Source organism: Pteropus medius, unplaced genomic scaffold (assembly GCF_902729225.1).
Source record: "Pteropus medius unplaced genomic scaffold, Ma_sr-lr_union100, whole genome shotgun sequence".
NCBI classification, from domain to species: domain Eukaryota; kingdom Metazoa; phylum Chordata; class Mammalia; order Chiroptera; family Pteropodidae; genus Pteropus; species Pteropus medius.
The window spans coordinates 5,555,325-5,569,241 of NW_024356249.1; the positions used below are offsets into that span (position 1 = coordinate 5,555,325).

The 13,917-nt window shown below is 33.8% G+C and overlaps 1 protein-coding gene across 1 annotated transcript in view; it reads right to left on the reverse strand.

The window, feature by feature from the left end:
- Window positions 1-930: 930 nt before the first annotated feature.
- Window positions 931-13,917, reverse strand: part of AGBL3 (AGBL carboxypeptidase 3) — a 48,893-nt gene continuing 35,906 nt past the window's right edge. The window contains exons 14-19 of the mRNA XM_039860603.1: window positions 13,666-13,723; window positions 12,944-13,015; window positions 10,854-10,902; window positions 9,477-9,673; window positions 4,638-4,869; window positions 931-1,424 (exon numbers count right to left, since the gene is read on the reverse strand). Coding sequence (XP_039716537.1) covers window positions 1,004-1,424; window positions 4,638-4,869; window positions 9,477-9,673; window positions 10,854-10,902; window positions 12,944-13,015; window positions 13,666-13,723 — 1,029 coding nt within the window. The 3' untranslated portion in view covers window positions 931-1,003. The remainder of the gene's footprint in view (window positions 1,425-4,637; window positions 4,870-9,476; window positions 9,674-10,853; window positions 10,903-12,943; window positions 13,016-13,665; window positions 13,724-13,917) is intronic.

Sequence of the window (13,917 nt, forward strand, 5' to 3'; positions counted from 1 at the left end):
TGCTACCACTAAAGGCAGAATTTGCGAATATCTGGTCTAGCCATCATAACCATGTCTCCAGGGCAGGGACAACGTCAACATTCTGGTACTAACATAAACTAGTTACTCTGAAAGCTGAACACCAGGGTGTGAAGTGATGCATTATAGGATAGAAATATGTATTCAAAAGAGCAGTGTCCTTCGGGAATCTTGCCAGTGCTCATTATCTTATAAATGACAAACTGTGAGGCGCTCCACTTGCTTCCACATGAATAAATGGCTAGAGATGAACATTCATCAGCTCTAAAGGAAACTGCATGTGTAATCTTTTGCATTTCTGCTAAAATTTGAGAAGTAAAATGACTATTTTAAACCATAATCTATGCATTTCAGTGCCATTTTGTGCCACACTTTTGCTCTGTGCAATTAACCTCTTTTAATAAAGAATATTTTTCTACTTGTTGGAGGTATACATCTTAGCACTTTACTATGAATTATTTTATTCTGTAATTATTTTAGTCATATATGTTTTATATGTACAATTATACAGTAACCTAGTGGGGAGAAATGTCTTTTATATCATTAATGGCTTCTAGCGCATTACGGATATAATAGAAATTCAGGAAATGATGTTTGTCAGTTGATTCACAGAAGCGCCTAGTAGGGACATTAAAGTCAGTGATAGTACAGGTCATTCCTTTCTGAGTTATTAGTTTTTTTTGGTGTTGTATGAATGTCATTTTGGAAGAAATCAAAAGTGCAGAGATTTTTTTTTACCATTTCGACAAAAATTAAATATAAATACCTAAGCAATTTAAAAATTTCTATGTTTTCTCTGGATTTCTTTTTATACCTCTGAAAGACGCTCCCACTAAAGAAGATGAGGTATCTAGAATTTGTATTTTAGTATACGCATGCGCACGTGGACGGGGAGGAACAGTGAGAGAGGGATGGGGAGGGCTTTTCTCTTTCTTTTCTTTCTCCTTTTAATATGTAAGCATATGTTATCTTTCATCCGCAGTTGTCAGCAGTGTAAAGCTAAATTATTTCTGCCTTTGGAACTCTGAATGGAACTCTTATTTGGTTGCTTATTTTTAGTTAGATGGGGGGCTGTCTGCATAGAACTTCGCTGGTTGGATTCTTCAGCTCGAAGGCTCTTGCCTTTGACAATATTTGCATCCTTTTCAAAAGACGAGGACGTAGTCTCCCATTTGCTGCTGACAGCTTCCATGTCTTTAGTCTTTATGGCCTTGATTTGAAAACGTTTTTTCCTCTTCTTGTGTCCTTTGAGAGGTGACGACGTTTCAAATGACAGCTGAGATACAGACTGGCGCCATTCTGAAGAGCTTACCATAAGATTTTTTGGGCTTATAAAAGGGTTATGTCTGGGTGGCATCCAAGATGTCTTGTGTCTCTTTCTGTTTACATAAGGAGCTGGATTTAGTCTAGGAAAGAAATGAAATATATGAGTTTTTGCCCAACATGTACCCAAGGTAGTTGTAGTCCCTAAGTATTTGTCATGATATCAATCTATTTTTTTCCTCCCTTAAGACTTTTACCATTATTTTTATGAGAGTGATCTTCATCTGTGGTCATGACTTTTCAGCATTACTCTAATTCTGTATTTCTAAATGCCTAGAGCATATGTTTATTTAGATATGTTCCCTGACCCCAGGCTTCCTGATATAATCTTTACTTTCATTTACACATCTAGTAGAAGTAAATGTTCTCTAAAGTTTCACTTTGCTCTAAAAATCTACTTTGTTTATTCTATTAGAACAAACTCAGTATAAATACGGCAAGTTTTTCTTTCTATAGTCAGTGAAAAGATCAACATAACTCCAAGAGAGGATAGTTTTCCTCAAGAGAGGGAGGTTTTGTAAATTATTAATTGTGGCCACTTAAAATTTCTCGGTTTTCCTTAGAGTTCCATGTTTTTAACAACAAAATCTCAACCATATTTTTAACTAAAATTTTAATTTTGAGATAATTGTAGACTCATTTGCAGTTAGAAGAAATAATACAGAGTGATCTCACGTACCTCTCACTCAGTTTCCCCCAAACGTAATATCTTGCAAAACTATAGTACAATGACGTAATCAGGATACTAGCACTGACATAATCATAAGACAGAAAAGTTCTCTTATGTTTACCTTTTATTAACACGTCTGCTTTCCTCCTTACCCATCCCCTCCTTCATTCCTGGCGATCATTAATCTGTTGTCTCAATTATATAACTTTGTTATTTCAAGAACGTTACGTAAGTGGAATGTACTGCATGTAACCTTCTGGGATTGGCTTTTTTCACCCACCGTAATTCTCTGGAGGTTGACCCAGGTTGTCTTGTTTATCAGTAACCCATTTCTTTGCCGAGTAATAGTTCATGGCGTGGATATACCACATTTGTTTAATAATTCATCCACCGAAGACCACGTGGATTGTTTCCAGTTTATGACTATTATAAATAGCTATAAACATTTGTGTACAGGTTTTTGTGTGAACACAAGTCTTCATTTCTCTGAGATTAATGCCCAGGAGAGTAATTGGTGGGTCATATGGTAGCTACATCGGTGATTTTTAAAAAACTGTATAACTGTTTTCTGGAGCGACGGTACCATTTTACAGTCCCATCACCAGTACATGAGTGATCCAATTTCTTTGCATCCTCGTCAGCAGTCAGTGTTAACACTATTTTTTCTTTTAGCCATTCTGATAGGTATGTAGTTATCTCATTGTGGTTTTAATTTGCATTTCAATAATGACTAATCATATGGAACATCTTTTCCATGTGGTTTGGTAAAATGTCTATTTATGTCTTTTGCCCATTTTCTAAATGAAATATTTGTTTTCTTACTGCTAAATTTTGAGACCTCTTTAACTTAGATACTAGTCTCTTGTTTATGTGGTTTGTAAATATTTTCTCCTATTTTAGAGCTTGTCTTCTTATCCTTTTAACAGGGTCTTTTGAAAGACAAACATTTATTTTGATGAAGTCCAATTTATCAATTTTTTCTTTATGGATTATGCTTTTGGTGTAAAGCATAACTTTTTGCCTAACTCTAGATCATATTTTCTATTAAAAAAAAAGTTTTATAGATTTGTGTTGTGCAGTTAAATCCATGATACATTTTGAATTTTTTTTCCTTCCGTATGAGTTTAGGTCAAAGTTCATTGTTTCAGTCTATGGATGTCTAATTGTTCCAGCAACACTGGTTGAAAATGCTATCTCTCCTCCATTGAATTGCTTTTGTACTTCTGTCAAAATTAGTCAAACATATTTGTATGGGTCTATTTCTGAGTTCTGTGTTTGACTCCATTGATATATATGTCTATTCCTCCTCCAATACTACACTCTCTTGATTACAGTAGCTATATAAATGGTCTTGAAATCAGATAGATTGATTCTTTCTACTTTATCTTTCTTTTTCAAAATCACTTGCTTCTTTTTTCCTTTGGCTCTTATAAACAATATTGAAATGAACACCACTACAGAAATCCTTTAGCCTTTACCTAGGTTTTTTCCTCCTCCCTTAGGATCAATTTCTAAAAATGAAATATCTTGTCAAAATGAATGCAGATATTAAGAATTTTTCATTCATATTGTTGGACTGTCTTCCAGAAACTCTGCTCCAGTTTATATTCCAACAATCAGTGAATGAATTCTTTCACTGAGAGGCAAAAGTGAACAGCATTTCATTATTGTTTTAATTTGCACTTCTTGGATTTAAGTGAGATTGAACATTTTAAAATGTTCGTTGGCCATGTTTTTTTTTTCTTTGTGAATTTCTGGTTCATAGCCTTTGCCCATTTTCCTATTAAAATATTCATAATTTTTAAAATTGATTCATAGGCTATTTTTGAATATTAAGTAAATTGATCTTCTGTTTTTTGTTTATATTATACCGAGAAATGTCAAAGCACGGTGAGGAAGGACTCCGGAGTCAGAATGTTAGTTGGGGTTGAATCCAGTTCTGCTACCTACTGGCCATGTGACACTGGACAAATTACAAACCTCTTTGTATCTACAGTTTCCTCAAGTATAGAATGTAAAACATTGTGTGAGTGTGTGTGTGTGTGTGTGTGTGCATGCATGTATAAACATAGAACAGTGTCTAGCACATAAAGTGCTTTATCGAAATTTGTTGATAATATTAGTATTGTATTTATTATTTTCTGCTTGTCATTGTCTTTCTTTTATTATAGGTTCCTTTTTGGCCTTAGTATTAGTTCTATTTTTTTATCTTTAAAAGGAATCTGATCTCATTCTTTCTGCTTTCCTCTGAGTATCAATAAGCTGAAGTAACTGAAGTTAATCATTTCCAATTCTGGTTGCCTCCTACGATTATAAGGTTTAGATATACCTGAGAAATTTCAAGTCAGGCTATGGTCATACTTTGCTAATACATACTTAATTCATAGATTCAAATTAATGAGTGGTTCCATGCAAATAAACAATCCAATATAGCCGATAACCTACTTCTTCACATATCCAACTTTTTCTTATGGCTTTGGGCCTTTGTCCCTTAGTCAAACGTGGTATAGCTGCCATCATTTTTAAGAGCCTATGTTTGTTTTTTAGGATAATGGATTAATAAGCCTTGCTTCCTTAAAATAGACTGTATTAAATAGTTAAAAATGACAAAATTGTATTGACTTACTGATGCTGGATTTTGAAGCTGGTTCTTGGATTCAATATCTGTTTTATCTGAGAGGATTGCATGTCTTTAGTGCTTTCCATGATAGGGAACAAATACTGCAACATTTCTTCAGTTTGAGCTATTTTTTTATCCCTATAGATCCTTTTTTCATCATCTGTCCAATTCACACCAGTCCTCTTGCTTTGGAAAGATGGATATTCCTTCATTTTGCCTTTTAGGTTGTGATGTAGATCTGGGGGGCAACCACAAAGATATGCATAGATACATGGACTGAATTAATTCAGCAATTATTTATTGAGCATTAGGTGTCAAGCATTCTACCTAAAAATCTTACCCATCTGGAGTTTAAACTTTAATTACAGGAGCAGAAAATAAGCAAAGTTCTGGAGATTGTGTGCACAACATGAATGTACATTAACACTGCCTAACTTTATACTTAAAAATGGTTAAATGGTAAATTTTATGTAAAGTGTATTTTAATACAATTTAAAAAATCAATATACAGAAGGAGAGAGAGGGAAAAAAAGAAGCCCAAGTAAAGCCTGAAGGAAGACTGGTAGACATTACAGGATATGAAAGGAGTACTTATAATGCCTAAACTGGAATGTAGACAACATAAGAAAAAGTAGAATATGCTTAGAATAAAAGCAAGAAATGCATTATACTTTGAAAAAATGTTTATCTAGTTAGAGATATATGTTGAACTATTTTATGACAAGATGTGGTGGGAATATGGATGAAACAAGAATAGCAGGATGCTGATAATTATTGATGGGTGATGGGTACCTGTGGGTTCATTATTCTATCTTCTCTACTTTTATTTGTTTGAAATTTCCACAGTAAAAGCTTTTTTTTTTTTTTTTTAAAGAAAAGGAATCGGCCATTATTAAAAAGAAAGGAAACAGGTGACTTGGGTAGTCATTGAATTAAGCTGGACTTGAAAGATCATGAACAAGGGTATGTATGACTACAGTATCTGGCCATGCTGGCAAATGGACAAACATTCACTGAATTCTTATTATGTAGATAGCATTATATTTGGTTTGGTAATCAAGAATGAAAAATACAATCCTTGTCTTTAATATGCTAACAGTTAGGACTAGAAAAAATAAAGCATCAATTAGAATGTATTTCAATAGATACAAGGCAGGGTACTTACTATAGGATTGCAGGAGAGGGACTTTGATTCATACTTAAGGATGGATAAGGAAAGCTTCCTACTTCTTAACTAATCTGAGCCTTGATGAATAAGTACAAATCATCTAAGTAAAACAGGGTAGTAATCTAGGTTGTGTGACTAACATGGCATATCTAGGAAATCACAAGTATGGTTTAGAATGACTAGAGTATTAGGTAGGTGTGAAGAAGTGGTACAAAACTAGAGGCCTTGTTTGTAATAATAATACTTTTGAGAGACTCTCTGAGACAGGACTGATTTGTGACTGGTAGATGCTTAATGATTTTTGAATCGAACTGTTAGGGGGCCACTAAAGATTTTACTCAAGGAAGTGATTTAATCAGACCTGCATTTTTGAAAGATCACAATGGCAGCCAGGATGACAGTCTGAAGAAAAACGAGACTCGAGGCAGGGAGAGAAAATAGGAGCCTAATGGAGTAATTCAGAGAAGCAGAAACAGAGTCTGAACAAAAAGAGCAGCAGTATAATGAAGCGAAGCAGATTTAAGAGAATCTTTGGGGTAAAATGGATAGAGCTTCTCATTATTGGATATCAAAAACAGAGATGTAATAAACACCTATGTCTTGGGTTATTACTTAGATACCTGGATGGTGGCAGTATTACTGACTGAGAATCGGAATGCAGGGGGACAAAGAGAGCTGCAGTGGGAACGCTGAATTAAAAGCATCTAAAAGGAAAAACAAATGGCTATATCTGGTAGGTAGATGAGTATGGAACTCAGAAGAGATGTCTAGGTTGAAGATTGAAAAATACAATGATCATCAGTTGTTCGTTGAATCTCCAGGCATAGATGAGAGAGTGCTCAGAATAAAGTATATGGTGAGAAGAGGAGAGACCAAAGGATGGAATACTGGGGAATAGCCCACTTAAAATTTAAGCAGAGGAAGAGAAGCCCATGTAGGACAGCAAACATAAATGGCCAGAGAAACAGGAGAAAAACAGGGAGAGAGCAGTGCCATAGATACATTTGTTGACTTGCTCAATAAATGACAGGGCAGAGAGTTTAAAGGCTCTGGGAATAATCAACAGTAGAGAAATCAAGTATGACAAGGACTGATGACTTGAGAAATAATTTTATCGCTATGGTAAGAGTAGAAGTCAGATTGTAGGTGCGAAGTACCAGTGAGAGTTGAAAGAGCACACTTTTGGATTTCATTTTTAAAAATTTCAAAATCCTCTGAAGAGAGAGAGAGAAGAAGAGAGAGAGAGAAAGTAGTATAAAGAACTCCCTCTTAAACCCACCCCTCAGCTTTAATTATTTTTGCTGCCAGGGTTGATCAATATTTAGAAACCATCAATTGCACTAGGAGAAATGGTTATTGGTAGCTGAAATAAACAACCTGTGCAGGTAAAGCACGTGCCAAGAGAAATGATGCGTGGGATGCCATGGCTTACTTCTGGGTGTTAATGGTCTGGCTAAATGGAAGGCTAAATACTGCAAGACTATTGTGTGTGTCTTCACTAAATTAAAAGAAGAAATGATTTGGATATAAAACTATCTGCCAGGTTTTATTATGAATTTACTCCTCTATTCTCCTCAGGTGAATCTCTGTATTTGTATTATATCTCAACAATAATTATAAGCTCTTCCAGAACTGAAGAAGCCTGACTGGACCTCTCATTAATCTCTGGCAGAATTCATTTCATTTCCTACTTGGTAAGTTCAATAATGAGAAAGGACAGACTTCCTTCTGTAAGAAACTGAGTGATAATAAAGACATGACATTTTAGAGAAAAATTTATAGCCCTAAATGCATATATTATAAAGAAAGGGGGCAACGCGAAAGATTAAGAATAGAGTTTACTCAGAAATGATTTACTTCAGCAAAAAAAAAAAAAAAATTGTAGAACTTTTATTAGTATTTCAACAAGATTCATTAGGACATATGCATATACGATAACATAATCAAGAAGAGATGAGGATCTCAACTCAGGAAAGACTGAATAAGTTTGAGAAACATAATTTTTAAATTAAGCATGTGATGAAAGCAGTGGGAAACACTAAAAAAAAAAAATCTCCCCTTGGCAGCAAAATTTCATGAATACTACCTATCTCCAAATTCTCTTGTCCTATTTTAAAATTTACTTTAATTAGACTTGTACCTCTAATATTTCTACACTACCCCCTCTTATCCACACATACATACCTATAATTAAGTTTAAATTATACAGTAGATATAGTAAAAGATTAACAAAACATAATAAAATAGAACAATTATAACAAATAATGTAATGAAGTTATGCAAATGTGGTTTATCTCGCTCTCTGATAACTGAGATGGCTATTAAATGGTTAATGGGTAGTGAGCACACACAGTGTGGATACACGCTGGACGGAGTGCGACATCACGAGATTTCAACATACCATTCAGAATGGTGTGTAATTTAAAACTTATGAATTGTTCATTTCTGATATTTTCCATTAAATATTTTAGGACTATGGTTGACTAGGTAACTGAAACTGTGGAAAACGAAACTGCAGATATGGGGGGAACACTGAACTGAAATTCCTCTCCTCGAGATCCCCAGTAAAACCTCCATAGTAAAATCCAACAGTAAATCCATCTCATTTGACATACCAGAAGCATTAGACTTGGTTGATTATTCCCTTCTCTTTGATGCAGTTTCTCATTAGCTTCCAGGAGAACATATTCTCTTGATTTTCCTCCTACCCTATAGGATGCCCCTTAGTCTTGTCAGTTTTCACTCTTTTCCTGATCGTCGGTGGAATTCCTAAGGACTTGCTCCTTAACCCTTTTCTGTACCTACACTCATTTAGGAATCTCCTCCAGCTTCATGCCTTAAAATATTATCTTTATGCTGAAAATTCCTAAATGCATCTCTAGCCCAGTCTCCTCTCTGAACTCTGGACTCATATACACCCAACTGCCTCTCAAATGTTTAAAAGGCATTTCAAAAGCAACACATCTAAACTAATTTGCTGCTCTACCCTCAGCCTTTGCCATCTCAGCAGAAGATAACTCAATCCGGCTAGTTGCACTGGTCCAAAACCCTGGAGAATCAACAGTGTGAATGCCTATGAAACCATCACCACAGTCGAGATCTAAAAAAAGACCATCCCTAAAAGATCCCTGTGCTCCTTTATAGTCCATTCTTCCCTCCATCCCCTACTCTATCCTTTCTTACTCCAGAAAACCTGAATTGGGTTTTTGCCTCTATAAGCTTGCAGCTCATAAAAATGAGATTTCATATAACATTTACTTTTCTTTGTCTGGCTTCTTTTACTCAGCACAATGATTGTGAGATTCATTCATGTTGTGTGTATCAGTAGTTCATTACTTTTTTATTTTATGGTACTGAAAGGACATCAATAACAAGGAGATGGTAACAAAAAGGCAATCACATAATTTTTTTCAAGACTATATTAAATTGAAATAATTTTCTTCTGTATTCAAATCATACAGAGATTAAATAAGGCAAGTATTTTGCAGAGTCAGGAATAAATTGACTATTAAGTATCCCCGTTTACAAGAGCAGTTCCTATAACCCAGATTTCACAGGATTTATTGATGATGATATAGTGAAAGCCATCTTTGTATTTATGAAAATCCTAAACAATAATAATATAGTAATAGTAATAACAATAATAATAATAATAATATAATAATAATAATAAAAACCTTCTGTTGGTATCCTTGCCTTCTCAGTCCAACTGGGAGTTTGTTTGCTTATAGCACACTTCAAAGATACCACTTTGAAGCAGTTTCCATACAAATCAGTGCTCCTGGGCTGAATTGTTTCCTGGATTGGTCTCTTAATGGTTCCTAAAAAATGTCTTTGTTGGTCTTTGCTAAGTCTCTGAATCATACTTTGGGAGCTGAAAGAAATAGGGTACTCTGGTGTCAATGTCAACAGTGAACTGTCTAATCAAGAGTAATGCAGTACCATATCTTATTTGTATATTATGCCTCACAGTATGCAAAGTAGTTTTACAGATATTATCTTATGGGGGCTCTCACCAGTCCTGTGATACAGGCAGAATGGCTGAAGTTATCCTCATCTTACATCGGAGAGGGGATATAAGGGAATTTTAGGGAATTAGAGAGGTTAAGCTATTTGTTCAAGATCACATAGCAAATAAGAGGGAAGGGCAGTTCCAGCCTTCACATCTTCTAACTTCAGTACTTTTTCTATCTCTTTCTCTTTTCTTGGTAATCATTTGATTTCTTTCCATAGATATGATAAATCATATTTTAAAAAATTAAGTCTTAGATGAAATCAATCAATTCTAAATCCAAGTTCATGCATGCCCAAGATGGTTCATTCCCTACCTAATTTTTAGTTTTTGGAACGAAAGAGTCTACATATTTCAATAGAGCCCATTTTATTGAGCAGAAACCAATCAAGTTCTCAGAAGAGAGGCCAAGGATGAAAGAAAGGGCATGTCATGTTTTCTGTGTTGTACAAATTCAGTTTATTCTCAAAGACTTACCTGTTCCATGGTTTAGGTGACGGTTCATATTATTCCAAAAAACAGGGAAACTTGCCAAGAGAGCTAGTGATATAATAATTACTAGTTTCGACACAACTACAGAGTTTATCTGCATTATTCTGACTTTTCTTTCTATTCCTTTTCCAGTTTTTAGGTAGTAGTATTATCCCTGTGTGACCAATGCTCCAACTGCTATTACAGATAGTAAAACATTTGACAGTCATTCACCCTAAAACACTAAATAATTATTTTATGCAGAAACAATTCTTTTTAAAATGAGAAACTCAGATACTACAATGATAAATACATAGAAAGAAATGTCTAACTGTAGATTTTAAGGCATCCACTAGGGATAGTTCGGGGATATTGAAATCTCAGAACCTTTTAAAACCCATCATATTGGCCTTCCTATGTATAGAATTGACCTAGTCACAGATACTATGTAGAATATAAGGAGATGTCCAATTAGTAATTGTTATCAAAAAGAAACTTTTACCTGTTGCTTAAATTCAAAATCGAAATCTTATAAGACAGAGGAAATGGAGTATGGTATTAGTTCTCCTACCTCAGATATCTTTTTAGAAGCCAAGAAGGGGCTCGTCGAGGTATTTTCACTAAAAAAGAGAATATACTATAAAATTTCTGAACTTAGATTTTTAAGATTAGCAAAACTTAATTTTTTACTTTCTCAACAATTACCTCATTCATATATATAATGGCTAGCTTAATTGAGCTTATCTTTAATTAATCTGCCATTGTTTCACTCTGACATATGAAATACGTTAGTACAAATTTCCCTTAGAAGCCCTTTAATTAAACTGTTTCAATAGAATAGCAAACAGTAGGAAATAGGTATCCAATAATTGTCAAACAATTCAGAACCAGATAGATGGATGTTAGGATCTATGAAGGATATCTACATGTATAGTAGGGTGACTAACTCTTTAGAAGGCCAACCCAGGACACAACCGTACCAGACTAAAAAAATAGTACAACGTGTAATAAATAATTATATGCAAATGTTATTATGATTTTAACATGAAATATAAAATAGGTGTTTATTTAAAATTACATATTATTCAGTATTATTTACTTTTATGTTACATAAATGCTTTTAGGCAAAACAAAAGGACTTGTTAAAGTGATAAGTAGTAATTAATAGAACAAATTAAATAAATATTATGTGAGAATAATCTAACGATATATTTGTTTCTCCTCTGATACAGATTTTAACTCTTCATAGATATTTAAATTTTATAAGCCATATTATTGTGTTATCTTAAGATACATAAATAAAAGACTCTCTAAAAGTTGAATGTCAACACAATGGGGCAATTAAATAGATATTGCTCATATTTGATAAAATTTAACATGACATGTTTCTTTATGTCCCATGATAAAGTAAGATATTTTTGCTCTGTGTTTCCTTTCCCATTAATACTCTCTGAATTGCCCGCAGCCTTTAGAATATCCTTCTCTTCTTTTATGTAGTGGTAAAACTGAATACATTCAAAATCAAATTCCTTTGACCTGCAGGTCTCCTTTTATCAAGCTCAATTACATTGACCCCTGGTGGCAGTGGAATACAATGACATCAAGTTAGATATCAAGTTATGTCTATCCCCTTTGTACCAAAACTAAAGTAGAGAATGCCGGAGACATAACTTAGCAGCTACACCATGTAAGTAACACTCTATAGGTTTGAGTCTATGTAAACCCAGTATGTCAATATTTTAGGATAATTTTCAAATAACAAATGCAATCTTAGACTTTGCGTTAATGGAAATCTAGTATCTAAAAAGAAGCAAATGAGAATGATGATTTATTGAATACTCATTAGATGGCATTTGCTATACTGTGTTCAGTTTCATTCAAGCTTGAATAGTGACAGAAAAGAGTAAACTAATGTGGTAGAGGGCCTTGAATCATGCTGTATCATTATGGGTGGTTGAAAGGAATGGAAGTAAAGTTTCAGGGAAATAAATAATAGCTTTTAAAAAATACTTGTCTATTATGTGGAAGAAGCATTACATTTGTTCTCATTATTTTAAGAAGAATTAGGGAAAATGAGTCAGTCAGAAATGTTTACCTTTAAGGTTCCTTCACTCTATGATTTACATTATTAAAGAGGTGGATGAAACTTACAGGGACACGTGGTTTTAACTCAACACAAGAAGGACTTTCTCAATGCTATACTCTGGCAATGGAATGAACTGTATTGCAATTTGTTGAACTACTTGTCACCAAGTATAGTCAATCAAAGGTTGGATGAGTCTATATCCTGTAATGAGGAGGAGGGGAGACTAGAGGACTCGCAAGGTTTCTCTCTGCTTTAAGATTCAGCGAGATAGGAGTGAGAAGATTGAACAATCAGATAAATATTTTCTTTTTTTTTTGACTGGGTAACATTATAAAAAAGCAAATTGACATATAATGAATACTACTGGCTATCTCTAAATATTTCTAGAGCTATAAAGAAAAGTAAAAATTTGAGATTCAAAATTTCTGGGAAGGTAGATTGTTCTTTGCCTTTCCAATTTGAAGATAATTTTCTAGTTTTTTATAAGTAGATCTTGACCATACGCATATTATTAAATAGCTCATGTACACATAATAGGTGACCATGCATTACTGTCTATATTCCCATTTACTCACCCAAACCTTGGTGAGGAAATTGTCTTCTGATGTAATCAAATATACAATCATCTGATTCGTTTGGCCTTGTTTCTAATAAATATAGTAAAAGATCATTAGTAGCTTAAGAATAATTCGATGACTCTTACTTTTCATATTTTTATCTTTTTCTAAATGAAAAATGCTAGCAAATAACATATGAAGAGTAGTTTAGCTCAATTAAATTAATACAAACAGTTGTTAAATCTTATAAATTTTTGTTGCATTTTTGCTATTTATAGCAAAACTCTAAAAAATATTCATCCCCTTGGATCAGCAATTCCTTTGTAAGATTCTATTATAAATAAATAATTAAGAGTATACACAAATGCGGAGAACTTTAACTTAAAGGTCTTCATTGTTGTTTACAAGAGAAAAAAGTAAACAAAGTTTAACAATGGGGGTTGATAAATAAGTTAAGATTCACTAAGTCAATGGAATACTTTGTCACCATTTATTAACACGTAAAGAAGTTAATAATATACTGTAATTTTAAATGAAAACATAGGCTGCAAAACCTGAACCTGTTTACTCATTTGTCTCTCCCTATTAAAAGATGAGCTCCTAGGGGAAGAAATGATATAACATACTTCTTAATGTCCCTAAACACAAAGCGCAGTAGCAACCTCAAAGTTGTGACACAAAAAAAGTGTTTGTTGGGTAAATGAATTAATTGTTTGTAAGAGGTGGAAACAGAACATTACCTTTTACATCAGAATTTGATTCTTCATGACTGTGCATTAAATGTTCTTTATCACAAACCTAATGGAACACAGAACCAGAAGAAAAACAATACTATGTTATAAACATGAAAATGTGATTTATGGTAGTTTCTAACATTTCTCATTTTACTCTCATAGTTTTAGGATGGATAAAATAATCTCTTAAATCAGAACCTTCTAAGACCTTTCACAACACTACTTTTCTCCCATAGCAATGAATAGAAGATAATATCG